This window comes from Euprymna scolopes, chromosome 11 (assembly GCF_053919585.1).
Source record: "Euprymna scolopes isolate OS-2025 chromosome 11, ASM5391958v1, whole genome shotgun sequence".
NCBI lineage: Eukaryota > Metazoa > Mollusca > Cephalopoda > Sepiida > Sepiolidae > Euprymna > Euprymna scolopes.
This window is the reverse complement of record NC_136492.1, coordinates 64219788-64246612: the sequence shown is the minus strand read 5'-3', so window position 1 is coordinate 64246612 and position 26825 is coordinate 64219788. Positions and strand designations below refer to the sequence as shown.

At 32.6% G+C, this 26825-nt stretch overlaps 1 protein-coding gene across 6 annotated transcripts in view; it reads right to left on the bottom strand.

The window, feature by feature from the left end:
* Positions 1-13101: 13101 nt before the first annotated feature.
* LOC145287889 (putative 2'-deoxynucleoside 5'-phosphate N-hydrolase 1) overlaps positions 13102-26825 on the bottom strand; it is a 110744-nt gene continuing 97020 nt past the window's right edge. For all 6 annotated transcript variants that reach the window (XM_080135806.1, XM_080135807.1, XM_080135808.1 and 3 more), the window contains exons 2-5: positions 25895-26038; positions 21344-21409; positions 18425-18541; positions 13102-13273 (exon numbers count right to left, since the gene is read on the bottom strand). In XM_080135806.1, coding sequence (XP_079991932.1) covers positions 13161-13273; positions 18425-18541; positions 21344-21409; positions 25895-26038 — 440 coding nt within the window. In that variant the 3' untranslated portion in view covers positions 13102-13160. The remainder of the gene's footprint in view (positions 13274-18424; positions 18542-21343; positions 21410-25894; positions 26039-26825) is intronic.

Below are 26825 nucleotides of genomic sequence, written 5' to 3'. Positions count from 1 at the left end.
GTTAACATTAACCGTGTGGTTTGTTTCTTGCTAATGGAGTCAGAGATGGATTTGTGACCGGGTTCGAATCTCCCAACTGGCTGTAATTGTAACTCCCTGCACTGATGATTCCCGAAAGGATAAAACACTAATGTCTGTAGGTATTAAAAAAATAAGTATAGCAATAATTATTTTTTAATACCTTGTCTATATATATATATATATATATATATATATATATATATATATATATATATATATATATATATATATATACACGAGTGCATAGTTAGGATTTAAGTTAGAATAAGCTTGTTCACATGACTTCTAAAGGAACTGTGATTAGATTACCTGTTGACCAATCCATGTGAACTTTTTTTTTTTTACATGGAGGTCACCACTTATCAAGGCCCGGAAGTCACTCGGGGATAAGAGTTATTGCGTTTACAGTAATCAATGAGATAGTATCCTAGTAATTATTAGTATTGGATATTTGATAGGGTGTCTTACTTAAGAGAGTGGTTTGCCAGGAATTTGTTTATGTTGGACTTGAAGATATCCAGGTTGTAGTCAGGTGGGAAACAGACAAACGGAAGAGAGTTTCACAGTCGTGCACTTCTAAAAATGAAGCTCTGCTCATGGAATCTATGTTTGGATTTAGGCACAGATAAAGAGTGAGGAAAATTAATGACAGTAGTTTCAGCTGGACAGGTGTTTTTTGTGAAAGATTGGCGAGGGGGGGACCAGAGTTTGGAGTTCAGACGAGCACTTGCCATGGAAATAACGATAAAAAAAAGACAGGCTCGCAACGTCTCTTCTGTGGGAGAGAGGCTGTAGGGAAGAAAAAGGATAAGAGAGACAACCACTGACCAATTAATGAGTGTGTTATAAATTTAAGTAAAGAAGAGAGGGGGGGCACGTTAGATGAGATCTTATACTTTTGAAACAAATGTAATTTGATTCGTAACCCTGTTTCTCTAATAGTAAAAAAAAAAATGTTTGAAAACTACTGCGTAATTCTAAAGACTGCTTCAATTGAAAATGTTATCAGGAATTTATTTTGTTGATGAATTCCTCTTGTGTTCTATGGCTCTTTCTTCATCAACGGGCGGTTCTCTAAAAAATGATACAGCTTGCATAGATGTTGTTTGTGCCAGTCGAGACAATCAGTCTAACAATGGTTTTGTTGATGTAAGGCTGAAGTATACTTCTGTTCAAGGAGTTGGTTTATTGCTTATTGCTTGCGGTGCATCTACCGGGGAATGCTGACGCAACTGCTTAGACATTTCTTATAATGCATTTAGCCTTGTGTGCTGGCTTTTTAAAATCTCATCTGACCTTGTATTTAACCTGCCACCTTGGACATAAATATAATCTCTAAAATGCCACTAATAATAAATATTCTGCTGTTATCGAAATTAATAGGAAACTATTATTTTCTATAATTCTTTCATTGCTAAGAGTCTACTTGCTGGAATTTTAAAAAAATATGCATCTTTTCCTCTCCCACTACTCTATAATGGCATGGTGGATAAAGTACTTGGTAAAATTTGGTTGTAAAGTTAAACTCTTCTAGTGATTAAAGTTTTAATTCTCAATACGTGCAACACACAAAGGACAAAGTTATGGCTGACGGAATGAGAGCATTCTGGATTAAATAAAGGGTTCCGTTTGAAATTCTATGCAGATACCCGAGTTCAATGGAAGGATTCCCTAGTCTGACAGAAAGATTCCAGAGTTTGACAAGATACACCTAAAAACAAGGTCGGCGATTACATTGACCGAAATGTTGTGAAAATAAAACTCAAGATGAGAACACTGGTTCGAAGAATACAAATAATCAGTCCTCATCTCCAAAATTCATAAATGCACCATAAAGTTGGAGTCACGTGTCCTTCTTTTGAAACACTTTAAGCTGTTTTGTTAAAAAATAAAGTAAAACATTTTATTATTCATTTTCTCTACTCAGGTAATTTAAATTGCGGGAAGAATTAAAAGTAATTAATAAGAAACAAGTAAAAAGTAGATAGGGACGGACTAAAATGGACTGGATTTTAGGTATTATTTATCGAGACAACATCAATCATGAAAATACAAACTTTGTGGGTATTTGTTTTGTAGTTTTTTTAAAAGGTTTAGCCAGACATACAAACATACAACTAGACACTATCTTCGAGTATCTAAGGTCTCTCTGTACAACTTGGCATGAAGATACTTTCCCTAAAAGTAAACTTTGACCAAATATTCAAAATCGCATAGCATTTGCATCCCAAATAAGATGTAACCCATACTAGTTTTTACTAGGAAGGATACACCTTTTCCAAGTAATGTTACCTCAAGTAGAAACATGAAGCTGGATACTCCACCAGACTAGATGAATTCTTGTCCTAGGATCCAATAAGACTTAAGCGACCAAAAAGAAAAATGTATTATTACATATTTAAATGGTCAATTGGAGAAGGGAAACTTGTTTTTATTTATATATATATATATATCCTCAAAACAATGTTTCATGGTAAACAACTGATGATCCCTGAATAATATTAGGATTAGTGTGAATTCGTGAAAGCAAATTGATACAGTGATTGCAGCAGATTAATTGACTTACAGTAGAACTCCGGAGTACGGCATTACATTAATCCATTCCGAGGTTGGGATCACGTTTAAATCGCTGTATGGTAGGGCCTAAGCTTTTTTTTTATTTTTTTTATTCAATTTTCACCCCAAACAAGGCACAGTGCCACTTTGAAGCAGGGGGCTACTATCAGGGACTTAATTAGCGGGGTCATTATGAAGGGAGATGAGGAGAAAGATGTTTGTTAACATTACACTTGAACTTCTGCATATCATTGCAGTTGGGAAAGCAGAATCCCGGAAGGGAGTTCCAAAGACCCGCAGTTCTGGGGAAGAAACTATTGGAGTAAAAGGCTTTCTTACACCTAGGGATCTCTACTGTAAAGGGATGAGACTTAGTAGCTTGTCGGGTTTGTCGGGGATAGTTACGTCGGGGAGGTACAAGTGTTTGCAGTTCGTCAGAGCATTCACCATTGAAGTATTTGTAGAACAGGCAGAGGGATGCAACATCTCGTCGATGGGACAGAGGCTGAAGCCTAGATGACAGTTCAGGACCTATCAGGTTGGTGACTCTCTTTTGAACCCTGTCCAGTAGCGAGAGACAAGAAGCAGATGCACCAGCCCAGATGTGACAACAGTACTCCATACATGGGCGAATGGTTGCCTTATAGAGGTATAGGATACTGTCAGGCGTAAGTAGTTTTCTAGCACGGTAGAGGGAGCCAACCTTCCTTGCAGCAGCCTTGGCAATGCTCTCAATGTATCTATTCCAGTTCATATTCCCTGTAAACGTTAGGCTGAGAAGTTTAAAAGAAGTACTTTCAGGTAATGTGTTCTTGGCCATTGCTATTGGTGGTAGAGAAGGTTTCTTGTAGTTATTGAAGGAAACAAGCTTAGTCTTAGCAGCATTGAATGTGACCAACCATTTTTGTTCCCATTCCACTACGGATTGGAGGTCATCCTCTAGTGTTTCTGCCATTTCCTTGGATATGTGTTCATTTGTTTTCCCCTCATATCTGTTATAGAGAGTGGTGTCATCGGCAAATATACCCATCTCCGAAACAATTTTATCAGGGAGGTCGTTTATGAATATCAGGAATAATAGAGGTCCAAGGATAGACCCCTGAGGTACTCCCGCATTTATGTCGTATTGTTTGGATGTACGACCGTCGAGGACAACTTTGATTTTTCTATTACTTAAGTAGGATTTAATTACATTATGAATTCTTCCAGTGATTCCATATGATCTAATTTTCCTTAGAAGACCATCGTGCCATACCCTGTCAAAAGCCTTAGATATATCGAGGGCCACCGCTCTACCCTCCCCTGTTTTATCCAATGAACGGTATATACGTTCAGAAACTACAGTTAAGATATCTGCTGTTGAATGGGCTTGCCTGAATCCATATTGTTTGTCAGTCAGGAGTTTAGCAGCTGTTAGGTGCTGGACTAGGGCTTGATTAACTAAGGACTCAAATATTTTTGCGAAAAGCGGGAGGAGGCTAATGGAGCAATAATTTAGTGGGTCAGTTCTTTCACCAGAATTCTTGAAGACTGGTACCACAGAGGCGGTTTTCCAGCAGTCGGGAAAACAAGATTCGTTAAGGCATTTATTGTAAAGTTTGGACAGAACTGGAGCAACCTCGGCAGAGCATTTTTTTAATAGCACAGCCGGGATGAGATCTGGTCCACACGCTTTTGAGGTGTCTAGGTTTTTTATAATAGCATGTACAAGAGAAGGGGTGATTTTCAAATCGTCTAGTAAGGCGTCTGTTCGCAGAGGAAAATCAGGGATTGAGTGGTGTACCGAGTTCAGTGTGGAGTTTGAGGCAAACCGACTGGCAAGCAGATTAGCCTTGTCAGTTGCCACAGTACATATTAAAAATTAATAACAAAATGCAGTACAGTATATTATACACATGTATATAATTAAATAACATTATAAATAACACCATAAGGCGGGGCAAATACTGTAACCAGGAGCTGGAAAGACTGTATTCTACATCCTAACCTGAAAAACCTGTATCCCAGGGCCAATGTATACCGTGGGTTCTACTGTACTGGCAAAATAATTTTCCAATGAGTAACTAAAAATTAAAAAAAAACTTTTTTGTATTGTTTTAAAGGTGAATATCTTCCAAGATTAATATATATATATATATATATGTATATATTATATATATATATATATTAAAAATATATAATATATATATTATATATATATATATATATTATATATATATATATTATATATATATTATATATATATATTATATATATATTATATATATCTATATATCTATAAAAACAGAGATGTGTGTGCCACAGACGGTTGGTTTCTGATTGGTTAATCCAATAATCACATCTCCTAAAAAACTATGGTTCCTACGTTCTTAACTTTACCATAAAATATTATGCCTTTATTTATTGTCCATCTTGGGAGGGTCTATTTTTTCCTTAACTTGCCATTTACAAATTACAAAATTATGAAACTTACACCAGTGATCACAATCCAACCTCCGACACCACGTCCGCCATTACACCTACACCATCCTCACTGCCGTTATCGTCTAACATTACGACACACACTTCCATTTACTAACATGCTCCCTTTGTTTTTCACATTACTTACTTCCCTTATTTATATTAGTCAGATTCTCATTATTATTAATTATTTCACACTTTATTAAATACTGCCTTATTCCTTAAGATACGAAACAATATGCACATTACTACTTATGCACATGCACTAAACTGCCATTTTTCCTGACCGTCCCTTAGCAATGACACCAAACCAACGCTGACTCTGCAAACGACTCTCTATAACTACTACTACTACTACTACTACACACAGCACACCCACAAACACAACCACACATTACTAAAGTGCCGTCTGGCGCTAGCCACACGCACGTACACACAACATGAAAACAAACGCTGTCCTCCAAAGGACAGACTATTAGTACTACTACTATTCCCAGCACACGCGCACACACACACACACACACACACTCTGGCGCTAGCCGCACACACGTACATACAACATGAAAACAAACGCTGTCCTCCAAAGGACAGACTATTAGTACTACTACCCAGCACACGCGCACACATACACACGTTCACTACCGTCCTTGTGTACGTCACGTTGTTATGGCAACCAAGCCCACTGACTTTCATACCAAACACACACAGTAAATCTGATTTTCTTCATTTTCTCATTTTATTACTTTGGTATGTTCCCGTTTATCCATTCATTTGCTTATACTTTCTTTTACTACATTTTATGACAAGACTCCCAAATACTTTTGTGAATTATAGTTTTCGACTGTTATAAAACCTACCGGTATTCCCATAAATTAATTTTTCTTGTGTTTATATATCATTCATCTACCCATTATCGTCTGCAAAATTTTTCTTCATTTTTCCTTCTGCCATTCCTATTCATTGTTTTTTGTTCTAATCTACATACAACTTATTTCATTCAATTTTAATCTACAAAAAATATCAATTATTGCCTACTTTATAAAAATTTATTTTCACCTTTATTTTTACAATATTTCCTTTCTGCCAATTTATTTTTACATATCACATACTTACAACGTATTGTCTGCACATTTACTTTATTTTACCATTATCTACACAATATTTTCTTTCCATCAAAAATTTTTAACTATCACTTACTTACATCTTATAGTCTGCACATTTTTGTTTTATTTTAACATATTGATAATATATAACTATTCCTTGACCACATAGCTAAGATCAAAGTGTAGCATCAGTTCTTAATAGATGCCGTACTTATGTTTGTAATTTTTCCTTGGCCACATGGCTAAGATCAAAGTGTAGTATATGTTCTTAACAGATGCTACACTTACGTTTGTAACTTTTCCTAGGCAATGGAAGGGGAAACCCTTCCATGCTAAGGCATTTTTAGTCGCATGCAAGTCACTCCATCGGTCGGTCTGTAACACATTTACATTTTATTTTTTTTTAAGCAAGGGGTATGGAGTAACATTTTTGTCCCCCGATTTATCAGAGAGGGACCTATGTTTTTAATGGGTCCGTCTGTCCGTTAGTCCGGATGATTGATGGATAACCGTTCATTAGTTTTTCCTGAAATTTTGTCACAAATTATATTTTAATATATAAATGTGCATAGTAAAAAATTTTTTTTTTTTTTTTTTTTGCGAAAAATCCTGTTTTGCCCGCAGAGGCTCAAAAGGGATAAAAAATGGGCAAAAATGACATTTTTTGTCCCGTAACATTTGATCTATCCATTAGATTTTTCTGAAACTTGCTCAAAATGTGGAGGGCATTGTTCTTAATATAAATTCAGTATGGGTGACCCTGGCAAAAGTCTGGTTTGCATCCCCCGGGAACTTTTAGTGCTGAAAATGCCCTTTCTCCTGGCGCGTTTCTCATATTTCTCACCAAAAACTTGATATGTCTATATAGTGGTTTCCCATGTTGTTGAATGTAAATATACATGTGTTGAGGTGTGAAACTGCAGTTTGTCCATTGTCACTGGTATTCAGCATTCAAAGTGGCTCATCAGGGGTAAAAAATGTACCAAAATTGCAAATAATGACACTTTTTGCCCCATAAATTTTGAGCTATCTATTACATTTTTCTGAAACTTGTCCAAAATGCACAGGGAATTGTTCTTAATATAAATTCAGTATGGGGGACCCTTGCAAAATTCTGCTTTGCGCCCCCGAGGACTTTTAGTGCTAAAAATACCCTTTTTTATATTTCTCAATAAAAAACTTGATATGTATATCTATATATATCTCTCCCATGGTGCTGAATTCAAATATACATATGTTACGGTGTAAAACTGCATAGTTTGTCCATTGTCACTGGTATTCAGCATTCCAAGGGCCTCATAAGGGGTCAAAAATGTACCAAAATTGCAAATAATGACACTTTTTGCCCCATAAATTTTTACCTATCCATTAGACTTTTTTGAAACTTGTCCAAAATGTAACTTTCCTTTGGCCACATGGCTAAGATCAAAGTGTAGTATCTGTTTTTAACCGATGCTGCACTTGTTTGTAACTAATAAGTAAATGTGTTACAGACCGACCAACCAACGGAGAATAGTTTTTTTTAAATGCATACCACAGAATAGTTTTTTTAGTCATGTGCAACCAACTCTATAAGTCGGTCTGTCAATAACACATGTACTTTTTATTTCGTTTTATGTTTGTTATACCACTATTTATTGGTTTTCGGGGTTCCTGAATATGAAAATAACGTTTCAAATTCCCTAAATCAAATAATTTTTGTGATATAAAGTGGGGGATCACTTTTCTGTATTAATTTAATGTAAAATGATCACCAACTTTACAACCAGTCAGTCTCAAAGCCATTCAAGTCATTCTCCAGATCATTCAAGTTGTTTTTGAAGGATTCCAGTTATTTTTTAAGCATTCAAGTCATTCTTAAGGTCATTCAATTCATCTTAAAGTTCATTAAAGTCATTTACTTTTTATTTATTTAAGTCATTTCAGTCCATTTTTCAGTCATTTTAGTTTATCTTTAAGAATTTCATGTCAATCCTACATTCACGCATTCATTACATGAGAGCACGCGACTAATGGCTATCGGCCTTGATTTTTTTAGAGAGGTTGTGTTAATGGCTCTTGTTTCTTGATGTTGATGTACCATCATAAGGTTTGGGTTCTGTAAACTCGGATATTAGCTAGTACTCACAATAGTGGATCGATGTTGATGGTTAATTTCTGGGAAACTCATACTTCCTGTTCCTCTGGTCCGATACAACCTTTGTAGGCGTTGGTTACTGTACAATGTAAATATCTTTATTTTAGTGCCTAGATTGTTAATGTTCTTTTGTGAATTGTTGGTTAATAGCAGTTATTTGGTTTTAGTGAACCAAGCAGAGAATAAGGACGCTGGCCGACTTCACTTAGAAAGGACAGATTTCGAGTGACAATGGTTTAATCTTCACCTGGGTACGTTTGAGCGGTTTTCGTAACAAAGGCCATGTTTTTTTTTTGTTTTTTTTATATATATATATATATATTAACACAACTTTAATTAATCTTTGAATTTATATTTTTATTTTAAAAAGATAAATAAAAATGAAAAAAAAATTTTTTTTTAATAAAACTATTTAAACCAAAATTTGGCTTGATATTTTTTATCATATTTTAAATGAATATCGCATTAAAAACTTATCGCTGGCAAGTAGTTGTTTACAAGTAATATATTTATAAAACAAAAGAAAAAAAAAATAATAATAATAACCGTTGTAATAATTGAAAATTTAGAACCTTTTAATAAAACTATTTAAACTAAGAGCTCATGGGTCTGTTTTGGTTTGTAAACGGGATTGCGCAAATTTTCCTTTACAGCATACATTTCTTCAATGTCAAGTTATTTGCATTGTTTTTTTTTTTGCTTTTTTTTTTTACACAAGAGATCACCACTTATCAAGGCCCGGAGGCCACTCGAGGATAAGGGTTATTGAGTGCCTAGTAGTCAGTGGGATAATATCGTAGTAACTGTGAGTAGAGAAAATTTAGTAAATTGGATTACTTAAGGAGAACAACTCAAGAACTTGTTTACATTGGACTTGAAGATGACCAAATTTTAGTCAGCTGGAAAACAGGCAAACGGAAGAGAGTTCGACAGGCATGCAGTTCTAAGAAAGAAGCTTTGTTCATGGAATCTACATTTAGGTTTAGACACAGATAAAGAGTGGGGGAAATTATTGAATGTAGTTTCAGCTAGACAAGTGTTTTTTGTGAAAGTTTGGTGAAGGGGGACCATAGATTGGAGCTCAGACGAGCACTTGCCATGAAAATAATGATAAAGCAGAGACAGGCTTGCAATGTCTCTTCTGTGGGAAAGAGGTTCTTGCTCTTCTAGCTCTTTAATGTCAGTATCTTCATCAACTTATATGTTTTCTTCATGGATATTTTTTTCCGACTCTAAGGACGCACTTAGTTTTTTTTTCTCTTTTACTTACCTCCACCCCCGAAAAGGCGTATTGCCACTTGGACGGAAGGAGCTACTAAGTGGGACCTTACCTATGAAACATTAAGATGTTGGTTTACGTTGCATTTGAATTTCTACATATCGATACAGCTTGGGAACCAGGTAGCAGGAAGGGAATTCCAAAGTCTAGCCGTTCTAGGGAAGAAGCTAGTAGACCAAAAACTTTCTGACATTTAGGGACCTCAACAGTGAAGGGGTGTGATTTTGTTGCTAAGCGTGTTTGTTGGGGATATGTACGTCGAAGGAGCACAAGTGCAATGAGTTTATCAGAGCACATTCCATTAAAATACTTGTAAAACAGGCACAGGGCTGCAACATTGTGGCGATGGGACAGGGGTTGGAGCCTAGTTGACAAAGTGAGACCTATTAGATTGGTGACCCATTTTTAGACCCTATCCAAGAGGGAGAGACTAGTGGTAGATGCACCAGCCCAGATGTGCCAACAATACTCCATGCATGGGTGAATGGTGGCCCTGCAGAGGTACAAGATACTCTCAGGTGTAAGCAGTTTTCTAGCACGATAGAGGGAACCCACCTTCGTTGCAGTAGCCTTCGCAATGTCCTCAATGTATTTGTTCCTGTTCATATTTCCTGTGAATGTTAAGCTGAGGAGTTTGAAGGAAGAATTCTCAGGTAGGGAGTTATTTGTCATAGATATCGATGGTTGGAGAGGCTTCTTGTAATTTTTAAAGGCTTAGTCTTACTAGCATTAAATGTTACCATCCATTTATGGCCCTATTCCACTACGGTCTGGAGGTCATTATCTAAGGATTCAGCCATGGTCTTGGATTTGTGTAAATCCGTTCTTCCCTCATGCATGTTATAAAGCGTTGTATCATCTCGGGCTCAATATTATCAGGGAGCTCATTGATGAATATCAGGAATAATAATGGGTCAAGGATCGACCCTTGCGGCTCTCCTGCATCAATGTTATGCTGCTTAGATGAACGTCCATCAACGACAACCTGGATGGTTCTATTGTCTAAGAAGGATCTAATTATATTTAGCATCCATCCAGTTATATCGTATGATTTGATTTTCATTAGCAGCCCTTCATGCCAGACTTTGTCAAAAGCCTTGGATATATCAAGGCCTACAGCCCTGGCTTCACCCGCCTTATCCAGTGCATAATATATGCGCTCAGAGATGACTGTTAAAATATCTGCAGTAGAACGACATTTCCTAAATCCATACTGTTTGTCAGAAAGAAGATTAGTTTTTGCAAGGTGGTGGACTAATGCTTGATTGATTAGCGTCTCAAAGATTTTAGCGAAGAGAGGGAGGATTGAGAGGGTTGGTCCTTTTCCCAGAATTCTTGTACACTGGTAGAGAGGCCATCTTTCAGCTATTAGGGAAGCAGGATTCAGCAAGGCATTTGTTGCAGAGTTTGGAAAGTACAAGGACTAGCTCAGCTGAGCATTTCTTAATTAGTATAGCAGGGATGAGATCAGACCAACACGCCTGGGAGGTGTCTAAGTTTTTTATGATATCATGGACCTGAGAACGGGTGATTTTCAGATCATCAATTGTGGTTTCTGTCTGCATAGGGAAATTTCGGAGGGAGCTGTTTGTTGGTTTTAGGGTGGAGTTGGAGGCGAATTGTTGAGCAAGCAGTTCCGCCTTTTCTGTTGCCAAACATGAAACCTTCTGGTTGTTGGATTGTTGGTTGTTGGAAATTACTGATTGCCCTTTATTCACTACACTATTATAAATTTTCCAGAAATCTTGAGTTCCTATTTTCCGTAATTCTATGCATTCCCTGGTTATTTCACCATGTCTTCTTTTGGCTGTGGTTATTACTATTACAATGATTCCTTAGTGCATTTATCAAAGCCAAACTTTATTCCAATATCTTTAAAGTAGATATGTACAACCTGCAAGAGTTAACTTAAGTCAGTATCTGAGCTGGTATACAACTTGATGTCATGTATGAAGAGCTGGCAAAAGAGTAAAGGTGATAAACTGTCTCATTGGAAGATTCCTCTTTGGATCTTGACATCAGAATTGTTATTGTTCCATGGTTATTTGCCACATCTTTTTAATGACAGCCATGGTTTTCTTGTTTGTCTATTGGATCTAATATAATTCAAGTCACCGTAGTAGCCACGAGTAGAGTACACTACCAGATTCCTTTTTGGTAACCTACCCATGTCATATTTTGATTTCTCTGCCACTTATAGTTTTCAAGAATAGTTTTGTTAACCCTGCATTAGTCATCTGGGTGTTCCAAACGTGGTTAGTCCCATGGAGTGTTTATAGACCCCAATACAAAAATATATATGGTGTTATTTTGTAAAATATAGTTATCCTGCTGGTTCAGGATATATCTGCAATCCCTATTAAACAGTTTGTATCACTTTTAGCTTGTTGATATTAATATAAAGTAATACAATAAAATAAATTAAAAAACTAAGGAAAAAAGCTCATAGTTATATCAATCCGAAAATATTTAGCTGATCATGTCGGAGCTTTATAAGGACCTGAATAATAAGGTGCTTCTAATGGTCTTAAAGGTTTTCTTACTCAATCTAGGACATACTTTTCTCACAGAAAAAGAAGAGTTTTTGGTATAAATGGATTTGTACTTGCATTGTGATATCTTTTATCGCAGTTAAGTGCACCAAAGTGGGATGTTGACTCACACAAATCGCATTTGTATCTGGATAGTATATGGAGGTTTACAGAACAGAAGACTTTACAGAACAGGTGCCATGTTAAAATAAGAATGGAAGCTTTTAGATTATAAGTAAAGATTTAAGCAAGCAAAAAAAAAAAAAAAATCAATGTAGATGTAATAGTTATCCCCCTTTTAAGAATTCTTCACTGACATCACCACAGAAATAGGAACAAAGTTTCATCCCCTCCTTAATCACAAATGGTATGAAGTCTAGGTGTGTAAAAACACAACTAATGCAAGCATCTTTTTGCTCTTGCTGATTTCAAACGTATCTCAATATATTGCAAGTCACAGATTGTAGCAATTTGCAAGTGCATACTAAACGTTAGTTAATAAAATTATGTGATTTGTTAACAGGAAATAAGAAATACTGATTGTAACTTTATTGCTGACCCAACCTGGCATTGTTGTTCTATATTATAAAAAGATTAAAATTTTACAGAAATCAATAAATAATAAATAATATAATAATAATAATAAATTCAATATGTCGACATTTGTTGCTTCATAGTTTTTAAAAATCTAATGTTAAATGTTTTAAGTTGAGAAAAAAAAAAAGAATTATTTTCTACGTTCACCAAGTTCAGCGACAAAAGTTCAACTCCACCATGTCGAGCCAACAAATAAAAAAAAAACTCATCCCAATTCAAGAAATGCTGGCTTTTTATATTTTATATTACCAAACCTGACCGCGTCTCAATTTGTATAAGACACATTTCTGTCTCATGTCGTTTGGATTTCGAGCTTAAAACTTTTTCTCTCTTTTTTAATCAAATAACACCCGTGCTTAACCAGGTACAAAAAATGTAGATTTTTTTTTTCAAAAAACGTTCCCTGACAAAAATAAGAACAGGTGTATTTTTTATTCGCCGTTTGTATTGATGCATTTAAAAAAAAAAAAAAAGAATCAATTAATTTGTGAGAAGAAATTTTTCAAGATTTCAACCACTTTATCCATCTGGTAGATTTCCACAAAAACTTGGACGTTGTCTTTAGCTCCAGCTATCATAGCTGACAAACCTGGAAAAAAAAAAAATATATATATAATTACCACAGAAAAAAAAAAAAACAAAGTTTCTATAAAGAAAGAGAAATAAAAATATATTTGAAGGGATCGCTAAACACTTCTGATGAGCATACAGGCTGTTAGGGATATATATGACACATTTTGGAAAGGAAACAAAAAAATGTCATATCTTTGTCAATGATTTATGTATTCTCAAGATTCAAAGTGCATCTTGTTGAGAATATTTTACCAAAGACAGTCCACTGTAAAAAGCTGCACTGGTGAAACCATTAGTTCCTGAAGCATGCAATCTTCATGGTATCCTCTGAGACATGCTTGAATACCAATTTGATTCTGCCAATGAGTTAGTTCTTTGTGTTGCAGAATGCTTGGCTTGTGTCTTTCTCAACTGCACCCATACATAATAGCAATCAGGGGAGTTCAGGAGGCAGATGTTGGAACTGGTAAAGTGGTGGGGGATTGTGCATTATAAGTGAATATTATAAAAATCAAAATAATGCATTATAAGTAAAAACACTATTAAACACTACTTATGTCGAAATTAGTAAAAATTCTAAAAATTACAAAAAATGATAAAGTAGAAAAATAATTACTAGTAAAAATGAAATTTATCGAATTATCCAGTTTTATCATATTTGTTGATTTTGAAGAATTCTAGAATCCAGGCGAGGTAACTGTAGTACATCAATTTGTCTAGATAGTTCTGATTCTTGAATGACCAATATAAATGTTTTATTGCATCTTATTCATTTCATTTTCATTATTTAATATATTTTATAATCTAATAAATATTTAAATAAATTGCTATTATTTTGATATGTGTTATTTTTTTCTTAAGTTTCTTAAAATGCCCCCAAAAGTTTCTTCTGTTCTGTATGACAAACTTACTTATCTCCCATGTTTCAGTTAAATTGCATAATTTCAAATTAAAAAAAAAATGGCGAATCAAAAATAGCTATTTTTTTTGTAAAAAATAGTTCTAGCAGATCTTCTACTTCATCATTTTTCATAATTTGTAAAATTTTTACTTATTTCGATATGACACATGAGTATATACTCGTGTTTTGACATTTTATATAATTTCTTTTAGAAATCCACAAGCACCAAGTGAGACAGTCACTTTTGTGTTTTCTCAGAGGTGTGATATGAAGTTGAGTCCTGTTGCTACGTGTATGGCCTTCTTGCAAAACTTTTTCAACTCACTGCCTGACCACAGTGGACAGCGATTCAATATAGCTATCTGAATTGCGTCTGAGTTACTTTTTGAAGATGTGGTGCAGTATGGCATGGCTTCACCTGGAAGCCTACCTAAAGGCCATTACTGTTTAAGGGAATTTGGGTTTCATGATACCTGGGTCTTTCTGTAGACTCTTTAGTAGACACCTGTTGTTCTACATATTGTAAAGCTAGTCTTGAGAAGAATTAGAACATCTCAGGTTCAACTGAGGATTTGAAGAAATTTCTTGACTTTTGTAAGACAGTTCACTTGGTACATGATGGCGAGTAATTAGTCCTTTGCAAATCATGTATAAGGAGTAGTGAAGATCCTCATTCAGTGCTTTCTCCAGAGTTGAGACTCCATCTCTTTTGCCAAGGTTTGCACCACCTTGTTTGGATCTTGCATCCCTTTTTTCTTGCAGTTTATTTTCATACTTTTATTAGACTGATGAGGTTACCTGGCATTGCCTGGGTGTGGAGAGGTTTTATGGTAAGGGTATGGAGCAATGAATGAAAATAGCAGTGAGTACCTGCATGAGTGCAAAAAAAAAAAAAAATAGCTGCAGTAGCCAGGCTCAAACCTGTAACGCTAAGAGGAAAAGGAGGTAAAAAGAAAAGCCAACTGTTTAGTTGTCGCAACCACGGTGACTTACAATGCCATGGGCATTTAAAATAAGGTTAGTCATTGCAAGGCATATGATGACTTTGCAAAAATGTTAATGCAAAATGCAACACTTCCTTGTAAAAAATGGCCCAGTTGACAGTCAAAGAATGAATGTTTTGGGCCAATTTTTGGATATTTGTCGACTGAGAGACCGATCTTTCTAACAATACTAATTTTGTCAGTGTTAGTCATGTGTGTCAAAAGTTTTAGTGAGACATACATACATACATACACACACTAACAGACAGGTGAGTTTTATATAATAGATTGTTACAAAAATTGAATGGTTAATATCAGAAACTATTTATTCATGAAAAATTTAAATGTCAAAATATAAGCATTGAGCAGCTCTGCATTTCTGCCACTAATGTACGAGATCATTTATTCCTCATTGATAAAAAAAGTTATTGGCTATGATGCAACAAAATTTTTGAACGTTGATTCCACTTCTTCTTTAAACCAGAAAGTTTATATCATTTAAAAATGTGCTTAAATACTAAAAAAATAAAAAAAATAAATAATAATCGGTAGGCGATGTGGCTGTGCATTATCATTGAGCAGAATTGAACCATATCAATTCACCAATGCAGTTTTCATTCTTGTAAGCAAGTATGCCTATCAGCAAGTTGATTGCAGTAAATTTCTAACAGTAATACTCTGATTATTTTCCAAAAAGCTGTCATGGATATGTAATGCAGACCAGAGAGTCACCATCAGTTTTTGCTAGTGTAAATTTGGCTTTGAGAAACGTTTGGAAGTCTTCTGATCAAGCCATTGACTTCCTCGTTTATGATTATCATGAAAAGAAACCACATTTTGTCACAAGTAACTATTCAGTCAAAGTCATTGGTGTTAAGCAGTCAGAGCATCGATCACACTTCAAACCACCTTTCAAGCTGACTTTGAAGATCTGAGGTGGCATGATGTGACCCTCACTGGAGACCACACCTAAGACCATAACCGTGTTGAACTGTGCTCTCAAACGTTGAACCATCCGGATTTGCATTTTGAGACATTTTTTTGGCATTTTAGCATGGATTTTGCTCATCAAGGGCTTGCAATTATTTAATTGTCAAGATTACATGGTTGTTCTCTACCTTCTTCATCTTGAAGGTTCTCATCTCCACTACTAAATTTCTGGAACTACCTTTGTACTATCCATCTCTCCAGGTTCTATTGATATTGGCAGAAGATTTGGAAGCATTGTGTCCAAGTTGGGACTCTTGCAGCATAAGGATGGCAAAAGTCATATTTTAGCATATCCATCATTGAGGGTCTGCTATGCTTCAAAAATACTTTCTATCTGAAAATAAGTTACAAATTATTATTGAGGACAAATTATTATATATGTTAAAATTTACCAGAAATAAACTATAAAACTATAAATCATGTAATAAAATGACTTTTTAAAACCCAGTGCTTCAGGTAGCCATTTTTTTTTTGTAACAACCTAATTTTAATATCTAAAATTTTCAAATTGTCGTCTTTATTGTTTATAAATTTCCAATATGACTAAAAATCATATGATAATAATGTTCAATTTTAAAGTTATAAATAAAATGAGAAAATTTTTGCAAAATTGTTATTCTAATTCGAGCTGTTGAATTTTCCCAACATTAAAAACGCCCTAGTGGTAAAAGAAGCTAATATGAACATGTCATTATAGAGATATTAATATTTACAATATAGGGGAGATAACTACATCTTTTTTAATCTGAATGATCTCCCCTGATTAACAAACTTTTTTTTCTTTTTTTTTTTTAAATAACGTTTGGTCATTAACTTATTAATTGGACTAAAATGTTATAAAAATATCACTGATTAAGGTAAAAATGTTTTAATCTATTAAAAAAAAATATATTAAGTCTACGAGCAGTCAAATATTTAAAAGTCAGATAAATTTCTATTTGACAGTTAAAATGCCTCAAACATAATCCGGATCCTTAATATTGAAAGAAAAAAGACAAGTTACCTGAATTTTGTTAATAAGTTTGAGGGGCGCTTTGGCCATTCTGATGTTTGATAAAATAGATTATTGTTTCTTTTTTATTTTTAAAAAAGCTTTAACAAACTAACACCGGCATTGACTTTTTGCAGAATTTAAAAGATGTCAATTCGCACTGAATATTATAATTATTGATCAAATTAAAATTCCTTTCATTATTTTGAATAGAAATTATATTATTTATTAAAAATAAATAAAGTAACATATTACCAATTTAAAATTATTAAAATGAAAATTGTTTGAAAATTAGATTTACTGCAGAAATAAAAAATCAAATCTAAAAGAAATATGTAATATTAAAATATTTTAGATTTTTTCAGAATAGAAGGCACCGTACATAGGAAAATGTTAATTCTTATTTCCTCTTAAAATTACTATGCAAAAGTAGAATATAAACCGGATTAAGTATGTTTTCAATAGAATGGATTCAAAATACATTTTCTTTTAAAGAACATGGGCTGATGCTTACTATAAATAACTGGTGAAACAAAATTAAATATTGGTTTTATATGAGAAATGCTGCTTAACGTTTATATATGATCACTTTGGTTGGCTTTACTTTATATATTAAATTTTCATCTGGGAGATGCATGTGGTTTCTAGTATTTTCTATAATAAAGAAACAGGTTTTGTTAATTTGTTAACTATTTACTACAAATTAAGGCACGACAAAGCACAACAACTGCTCCTGCTGATCCTCTATTTGTGTGATATTTAGGCACATCATTAAAGCATCCTCAGAATCTTATGTCAAGGACAACATAAAACAACTATAATTTACACAGACTGACATGCTTTTTCTTTGCTAAAAATCTTTGTCAAAGATAAGTTTGTTTTTGTTTTTTTCAGACTAATAGGCTGAGATTTAGGGGAATTTGTTGATATATTTACTTTTCATTGTCATTTTTTTGGTGAACATTTACTATTTAAAAAAAAATACTTACTATAAAAAAAAACAACAAAAGATTTATGGTTTTAAAAAAAATAAGCAAATATTTTATTTCTTTTAACTAAAAGGGAACATTTTCTTTTTATTTCATGTTTGACTCGAATTACGAAAAATATTCCCTCTAAATCTGAAAAAAAAAAAGCATTTAATTTTTATAAAGATTTTTAGCAATAAAACTAAAACAAAAAATTAAAAAAAAACAAAAAACAGTGAGAATCATTTGTTGTCCCTAAATTTGTTGTACCTAAATTTGTTGTACCTAAATAATAAAACTGTAGAGAAACTGTTTTTAAAGACAAAACTGTTACCTTTTGCATTTTCTGGGTCTGATCGATAAAGACACAAGATTTTCTTTCCCATCGTAAGGGCTCGTCCAATCTCGTAACCAACACCCAAAGAAGGTTGGGTTACTTCAGCAATCACAGCTGCAGCAATGAAAAGAAGAAATATAATTGGAAAATGATATTTAGATTAATAAGAAATAAAGTAACTCTCCAAGCATCCATTATTGTATTAAAGCTGAATTAATCAACGTTCTTGCTCCCCCCCTCTCCAGGATTTTTTTCTATATATTTTAATCACACAAAATACATGTTAAAATATTCCTTAATATGTGGATTCAGCTATGTTTCAAAAAAATATTTTTTAATTGTTCTAATTAGTTATAATTTGCAGTTAATTCACCAAGTACTCCATCTCTTGATAAATTTCTGTCTATCACTCTCTTCCTCTTTCACTGTATGTTGTGTGACCTCTCACCATCCTGTCAGTCCTGTTTTTATCACCTTCTGTGCCTCTCAACAGTCGAATGTAATAAAGAAAGGAACAAATAAAAAGATTCGAATAGTCCATTATAAGAAAAGGAAATATCACCACAAGTAGTAAAACTATTTACCCCTATAGAAGAAAGAGGAGGTTGAGATCAAAATAGTCAGCAAAATGTGACTAATTTATGATTTCACTGATTTTGCAAACCCAATTTAACCCAAGCTGAGTGAGCAATCACTTTTTTTTCAAATTAATTTATGAAAATCAGATTTCGAGGTGGCCCAACTAACTTATAGTTGAACTCCATCTCTCCTAAACACTAGCTCAGTCTAATAATACTAAACGAGCAGTGTCAATGAGAATATAGGTGTAGAATATAAAATAGATATTCAAATGGGTGACACTAAGATAGGCTGCCATAAATGCGTAATATATTAAAACATACAACAATAAAATTAAGGATTGAAAAAAGTTGCAGAGAAAGAAAAGGAAAACAGTGCAAAAAGGAACAAATAAAAAAGACAAGCGATATTGAAAATACAAACATATGCTCATTGTATATTGGGTTCTCTTGCAGTATTTGACCCGGGTCCTCAGGATTTTCTGTCAAACATGGCTCGGGCTCAACCAGCAATCACCGGATAAAACCGAGTATTGTTTCAAATGTTGAAATGCTAAATCGAAACCCAGTGATGAAGGCAACAATGAATCATGTCAAAAGGATGTGGAAGGAAGTAAGACAGCAAAACAAGGAAGAATGCGTAACCAACTGGGAGCTTCTACATAATTCTAATTAAATTCTACATACATATCTAATTAAATTCTACATACATATCTAATTAAATTCTACATATATATCTAATTAAATTCTACATATATATCTAATTAAATTCTACATATATATCTAATTAAATTCTACATATATATCTAATTAAATTCTACATACATATCTAATTAAATTTTACATACATATCTAATTAAATTTTACATACATATCTAATTAAATTTTACATACATATCTAATTAAATTCTACATACATATCTAATTAAATTCTACATACATATCTAATTAAATTCTACATACATATCTAATTAAATTCTACATATATTTTATTAAATTCTACATACATATCTAATTAAATTCTACATATATATTTAATTACATTCTACATACATATTTAATTACATTCTACATACATCTCTAATTAAATTCTACATATCTAATTAAATTCTACATATCTAATTAAATTCTACATACATATCTAATTAAATTCTACACATCTAATTAAATTCTACATATCTAATTAAATTCTACATACATATTTAATTACATTCTACATACATATCTAATTAAATTCTAAATACATATCTAATTAAATTCTACATATATATTTAATTAAATTCTACATATATATTTAATTAAATTCTACATATATATTTAATTAAATTCTACATACATATCTAATTAAATTCTACATACATATCTAATTAAATTCTACATACATATCTAATTAAATTCTACATATATTTTATTAAATTCTACATACATATCTAATTAAATTCTACATATATATTTAATTACATTCTACATACATATTTAATTAAATTCTACATACATATCTAATTAAATTCTACATATCTAATTAAATTCTACATACATATCTAATTAAATTCTACATGCATATCTAATTAAATTCTACATGCATATCTAATTAAATTCTACACATCTAATTAAATTCTACATATCTAATTAAATTCTACATACATATCTAATTAAATTCTACATACACATCTAATTAAATTCTACACATCTAATTAAATTCTACACATCTAATTAAATTCTACACATCTAATTAAATTCTACATACATATCTAATTAAATTCTACATATTTAATTAAATTCTACATACATATCTTATTAAATTCTACATACATATCTAATTAAATTTAAGTGGAGACAAAAATTTGGAAATAATCCTTTTATCTCCATCGCAAATCACATTTCTGAAAGCTACCCAGTTGGGGGAGCTTCCTTTCACTTCCTCAACCACATCTTCTCCCTCTTTACCATCGATGGCTGTTAAACACTCGACTGAAGTAAAGATTTCTAAAGAAATATACTCGTCTCTAGAAAGTTCTTTCACCACCAATAAAAAGAAGCATTTGTTGGCAAAAAGTTTTATAAGTTTTCTTGAAATAAAAAATATTCTGTACTTTCACCTAACAATTTATGATTTTCATAAAAATCATTCATATTTTCTTATAAAATAACAACTTTTGTAGACAAAAAAAACCCCAAAACGTTTACTGTAAATTTTCTTGTAAAAAAAAAAAAAAAAAAAAAAAGAAAAAAAAAGAAAAAAATTTAAGCAAAAATAAAAACAAAGATGAGAATAATAATTTGGAAAGATCCAAATAATCAATCCCTCATCTCAAGAATTTTTAAACATGATACTTACCATCGGATTCTAACAACCAGTTTATATCGCGGTCATGGATTTGCTTATCTGTTAAATTGGCATCAGCTGAACAAAAGAAATAAATAATAAAATAAATAATAATAAAATCAGTAAATAAAAAACAGTGCAAATCCAGAGTTCAACTTAATTTTAAAAATAAATAAAAAACAGGAAAATCTTTATAATGTACATATCCATCACAGAACGAAAATGTCATATTCCAAAAATCATATAAATTGATCAAATAGCTTTTTTTTGTTGTTTTTTTTTTGTAGATGAAATCATTATTTTTTTACAATGTCTGCGATTTTAATAGTAGATTGTAGCCATTGTACGGCTGATTTTGATCTTGGTAGATCAAATTGATTTGTCTACCTTTATTTAACGTGATGGGTCAAAATAACGACTTGCTTCCTTGTAAAATTTGATTGTCTTAGTAAAAAGAAAAAAAAAATCTACTTGATCAATTTATGTGAGTTTTGGAATGTGACATTTTCATTCCGTGACGAGTGTGTAAAACTTTTACTGTATTTCTGCTTTTTTAAAATTAGGTTGAAATCCAAACTTACACCAAAAATCTAAGCTAGATTAAGAAACACTTTTCTATTCTAGGTTACAAATTATCTATATATTAATAGGATAGTGTGTGTGTTATTTATTTTGTGTGTCATGCTTACATCTGAGTGACTTGTTTAATTGTTATGGGCTTTCATTTCTTGTAATAAATATCTTTAACAAGAATTCTTCATAAGTTTTGATTTCGGTTTCGATTATAGCTGTAGGAACTCAAGCTATATATCATAAGTTTTGGTATCGGTTTTGATTCAAGCTGATGCACCCAAGTCATATGAATATATCTTTTTATTTTTGAAATCACAACTTTATAATACATAAAAATCGATAGAACATTAACTCTATAATAATATATACGAAATCTGCAAGAATTAAAATATCATATTAAAGCGTACTTTACGCCGGGCGTCCTTGCTAGCTTAGATAAATACTTTTGCAGTTTTAACAAAAGAGCTACAATAATATTAGAGCATTATTTATGCTGAACATCTACAGAATGTCAACATCAATATATTGCATATGAATGCGTCCCCTGTGGAATTCCCACAGGTCCCGCTAGTTATTATTATTTGTATCTCATTTTTGTTTTTTTTTACAGCAAAGCAAATCGATTTAATAACCCACCAAATTTTTATAATTAAAATTAAACTTTAGCTTCATTCATAGAGAGAAATCACAGAATAGTTAACAAAGCCCATGCCCTCTCCCATGTTAAAAATGGTTTTCTAAATAGTAACATTATTGTTTAGAAATTCGTTTGTAACAATTGGAGGGGGGGGGGACACTATTTAATATTTTGTTCTTACATCGTTTTCTCATTTTGCCTACCAATCGTAGACTATTTTCAACTTTTTATGGAAACTCTCAAGTAGCATGTTGTACACTAACAACGAACTGATACAATCTGGTTTTGTTTTAAAATCAAAATAAATCTTTTGTTGTCTTACAATTTTCAATCAATTACAAGGAAAACATTTGAGAAAAACATATATGCAAAAATTACCCGAAAATTTACAACCCCCCCCCAAAAAAAAAACTCCCAAATATTATTATAATTAAAAAATTATCTTAAATTTCTTTACAGATATATATTAAATTTACACATCTATCTATAAACTTATTATCATTTACATTTTTGTCTTCTTGTCTCGTACTTGAGATTATACCTTTCATGAATGACTTTCCAACTTTTCCTTTCTGTTTACCATTTCGCGTGTGCCACCTGTCAAGATCAAGTCATCATCAATTGATTTCCTCCATATCTTAACCTGGCATTAGTCACCTGGGTGTCCCAAACATGGTCTGTCCCATGGGGTGTTTATAAAACTGTTTATAGTGCTATTATTTTGTAAAATATAGTTATCCTAGGTTGCACAAATTTTTCGTATATGGCATACATATTCTCTGCCACAATTTCTCCTCATCCTGGAGTTTTGAATTGAATAATTATCTTCAATGCCAATGGATTTGTATTGTTCTTGCTCTTCTAGATCTTTGATGTTAGTATCTTCATCAACTTGTATGTTTTTTTTTGCATGGATCTTCTTTTCCAGCTCTGAGGCAGCACTTAGTGCATTTATCAAAGCCAAACTTCATTCCAATATCTTTAAAGTAGACATGTACAACCTGCAAGAGTTAACTTAAGTCAGTATCTGAGCTGGTATACAGCTTGATGTCATGTATGTAGAGCTGGCAAAAGAGTAAAAGTGATAAACTGTCTCGTTGGAAGATTCCTCTTTGGATCTTGACATCAGAATTGCTATTGTTCCATGGTTATTTGCCACATCTTTTTAATGACAGCCATGGTTTTGTTGTTTATCTGTTGGATCTTATATAATTCAAGGCACTGTAGTAGCCAGGAGTAGAGTACACTACCAGATTCCTTTTTGGTAATCTACCCATGTCATTAATTTATGTTTATTTCGGACTATTATTCTCATCTTTATTAGTCATTGTTTTTCATCTTTTATTGTTTTTTTTTTTGAGAATTATGAAAATAATAGTCCGAAATAAAAATAAATTAATATATATATAATGCTCATCTCAAAAATGAATTCCAATTAAGGAATAATATATATACCCATGTCATGTTTTGATTTCTCTGTCATTGTCTTTAAGAATAGTTTTGTTAACCCTGCGTTTGTCACCTGGGTGTTCCAAACATGGTTAGTCCCATGGGGTGTCTATACACCCCAATACAAATATATATATATATAGTGTTATTATTTTGTAAAATATAGTTATCCTGCTGGTTTAGAATATATCTGCAGTCCCTATCAAACAGTTTGAATCACTTGTAGCTTGTTGATATTAATATATAATAATACAATTAAAATAAATTATAAAACTAAGGAAAAATTCAGATATTACATTAGCTAAGCTCATAGTTATAAAACTGAAAAAGTAATAAATTGTAAATAAAATAATAACCCCATCAAAACTTATAGTAAAAGAGTACCAAAACATTAATTTCATATTAAATATTACACAGTAGCCCATGGCCTACTATAATAATGTGTAGTAGGCCATGAGTAGCTTAATAATACATAATATTAGAGGGCGGCAGTACTAGGGGTCTATCTTCAAAAACCATTTGCACCTAGCTTAATCTCTTCATTAGGATGATAATAGATAGAGAAAAAAAGAATTTTTGAAAAAAAGGCATTTTTGGCATGTGGGGGGCTTTTTTTTACGATATTGCCCCCCCCCCCCGGGGGCCCAAAATCACCATTTGCAGCAAAAAATTTACATTATGCAAAATTGCATGCACCTAAACGTCCTAAATGGATACAAATTGGTATAGATAGTTGAGACTGATGATTTCTAGCCATTTTTGAGGCATTTTTGGGTTTATAGGATGAAAAGAAGGGCCAAAATGAGCCGAAATTTGCTCAAAATTACCCGAAATCTTAAAAAATCAGCTATTTGGCTACTATGTTACTCCTAAAACGTCCGAAATGACTATGAATGGACTTAGTTAGCTAAAACTTACATTACCCCATAATTTCTAGCCATTTTTGAGGCATTTTTGGGTTCCTAGGATAAAAAGAAGGGCCAAAATGAGCCGAAATTTGCCCAAAATTACCCCAGAACAACAAAGCAATATCTACCTCCAAGGAAAACTGAGATACAACTGTGCCACATGTGTGGTATACCCTCACTGAGTCATGAGAATACTGGGAGGGAGGAAAAGAAATAAGTTGCCAACTAGGAATGATGAACACTTTAACAAAATTGGGGTGGCAAAACATCCCATGAGACTAATGCAGGGTTAAGCAGCCTATCATGTGGCTTTGGGCCATTGACGTCAATGTGGAACACACTTTGGAGCTTGAAATTATTCTCCATCTAATCTGCTGCAGCCTTAAAAACTTTTCAATGAAAATATTTCTCTAAAATTTGTTCATCCCAAAATATCTTGCCGAAATCAAAACTCCAAAGAAACTCTTCAAAAAATGATGATTTGCCACATAAGCGACCCCAAAAATTGGTGATCTCTTAACAGTTTCAAAAATACATCAACAGTAAGTATAAACACTGAGTCCTTTTTAAGAAACCGGAAGTTACTTTGCAGAAATTAACATATCTGTTTGGTTACCATTAGCGTTAATGTTACATGTACCGGCAATTGTAACATTTGAGAATAAACTATAAAAAAACAGCATATAATTTATATAAAACACATAAGAATGAAATTCTCTACTGAACCCTGCTAATCTTAATGTGTGGAAACTTTAATAAAATTGTGTCTGAGATGGTTATATTTAAATTTCTTTTCCTTCCTCCCAGTACTCTCCTGACTCAGTGAGGGTATAGCACACATCGTATGGTGCAGTTATATCTCAGTTTTCCTTGGAGGTAGACGTTGCTTTGTCCTTCTGGAGTGTCCAGATTATTATAAGATTATTCATTTTGGTTATTACATCCGTGGAGTCTCTCAGAGATGTTATGATTTATTACCAAGGAAATATAAATTACCTTTTTTTCCGTCATCGTTGGAACCAACGGTATCTTCCGTGAAGACATGACCATAGACTTTTAAATGACCTATGATGGTACGGTAGATTTCAGCATCTTGCCTGCCAGCACGCATACTACCACAAAAGTACAATTTCATCATTACTGAAATACAAAATAAACATATAACAGTATAGAATAGTTAACATTTGAGAACACATAAACTAAAAAAAGAGAGCACAAACTTCATGCAAAATGCATTAAAATGAAATTCTCTACTGAACTTGACTAGTTTTAATGTGTAAAAACGATTCATATGATTTTTTTTTTACCATTTAAAAAAATCTTACAAAGCGTTTTCACACTTAAAAAAAACAAACTTTTTTTTTGGCTTATAAGTTAAAAGTAAAATTTGCTGGGTTCAGTAGAGAATTACATTCTAATGTGTTTTACATAAATTATGTGTTTTTTATTTATTCATTTAAAAGTTCTTGAGTGCTATTTCTTTTAATTATTAAAGGAAAGAAGCTTAGTCTTAGTAGTATTGAATATTACCATCCATTTACGTCTCCATTCCACTACAGACTGGAGGTCATTTTTTAAGGTTTCAGGAATTCCCTTGGATATGTGTACATTGGTTTTTCCCTTCATATCTGTCATCAACAAATGTACTCATCTCAGACACAATTTTATTTGACTTTCTAAACATTAGCTGGATTCAGTAGAGAATTTCATTCTAAGGTGTTTTATATAAATTACATGCTGTTTTTTTTTCTTCAAATAATTTGTTAAAGAGTTCTCAAATGTTAATTATTCTAGACTTTTACCAAATAAACAGAATAAAAATGCACAAAAGATTAAGTTTTAGTCACACAATTCTTTTTTAATATTTAAAACTTAAAAACTTTCAAAACTAACATCTATATTTGACTAAAACTTAAACTTTTTGATT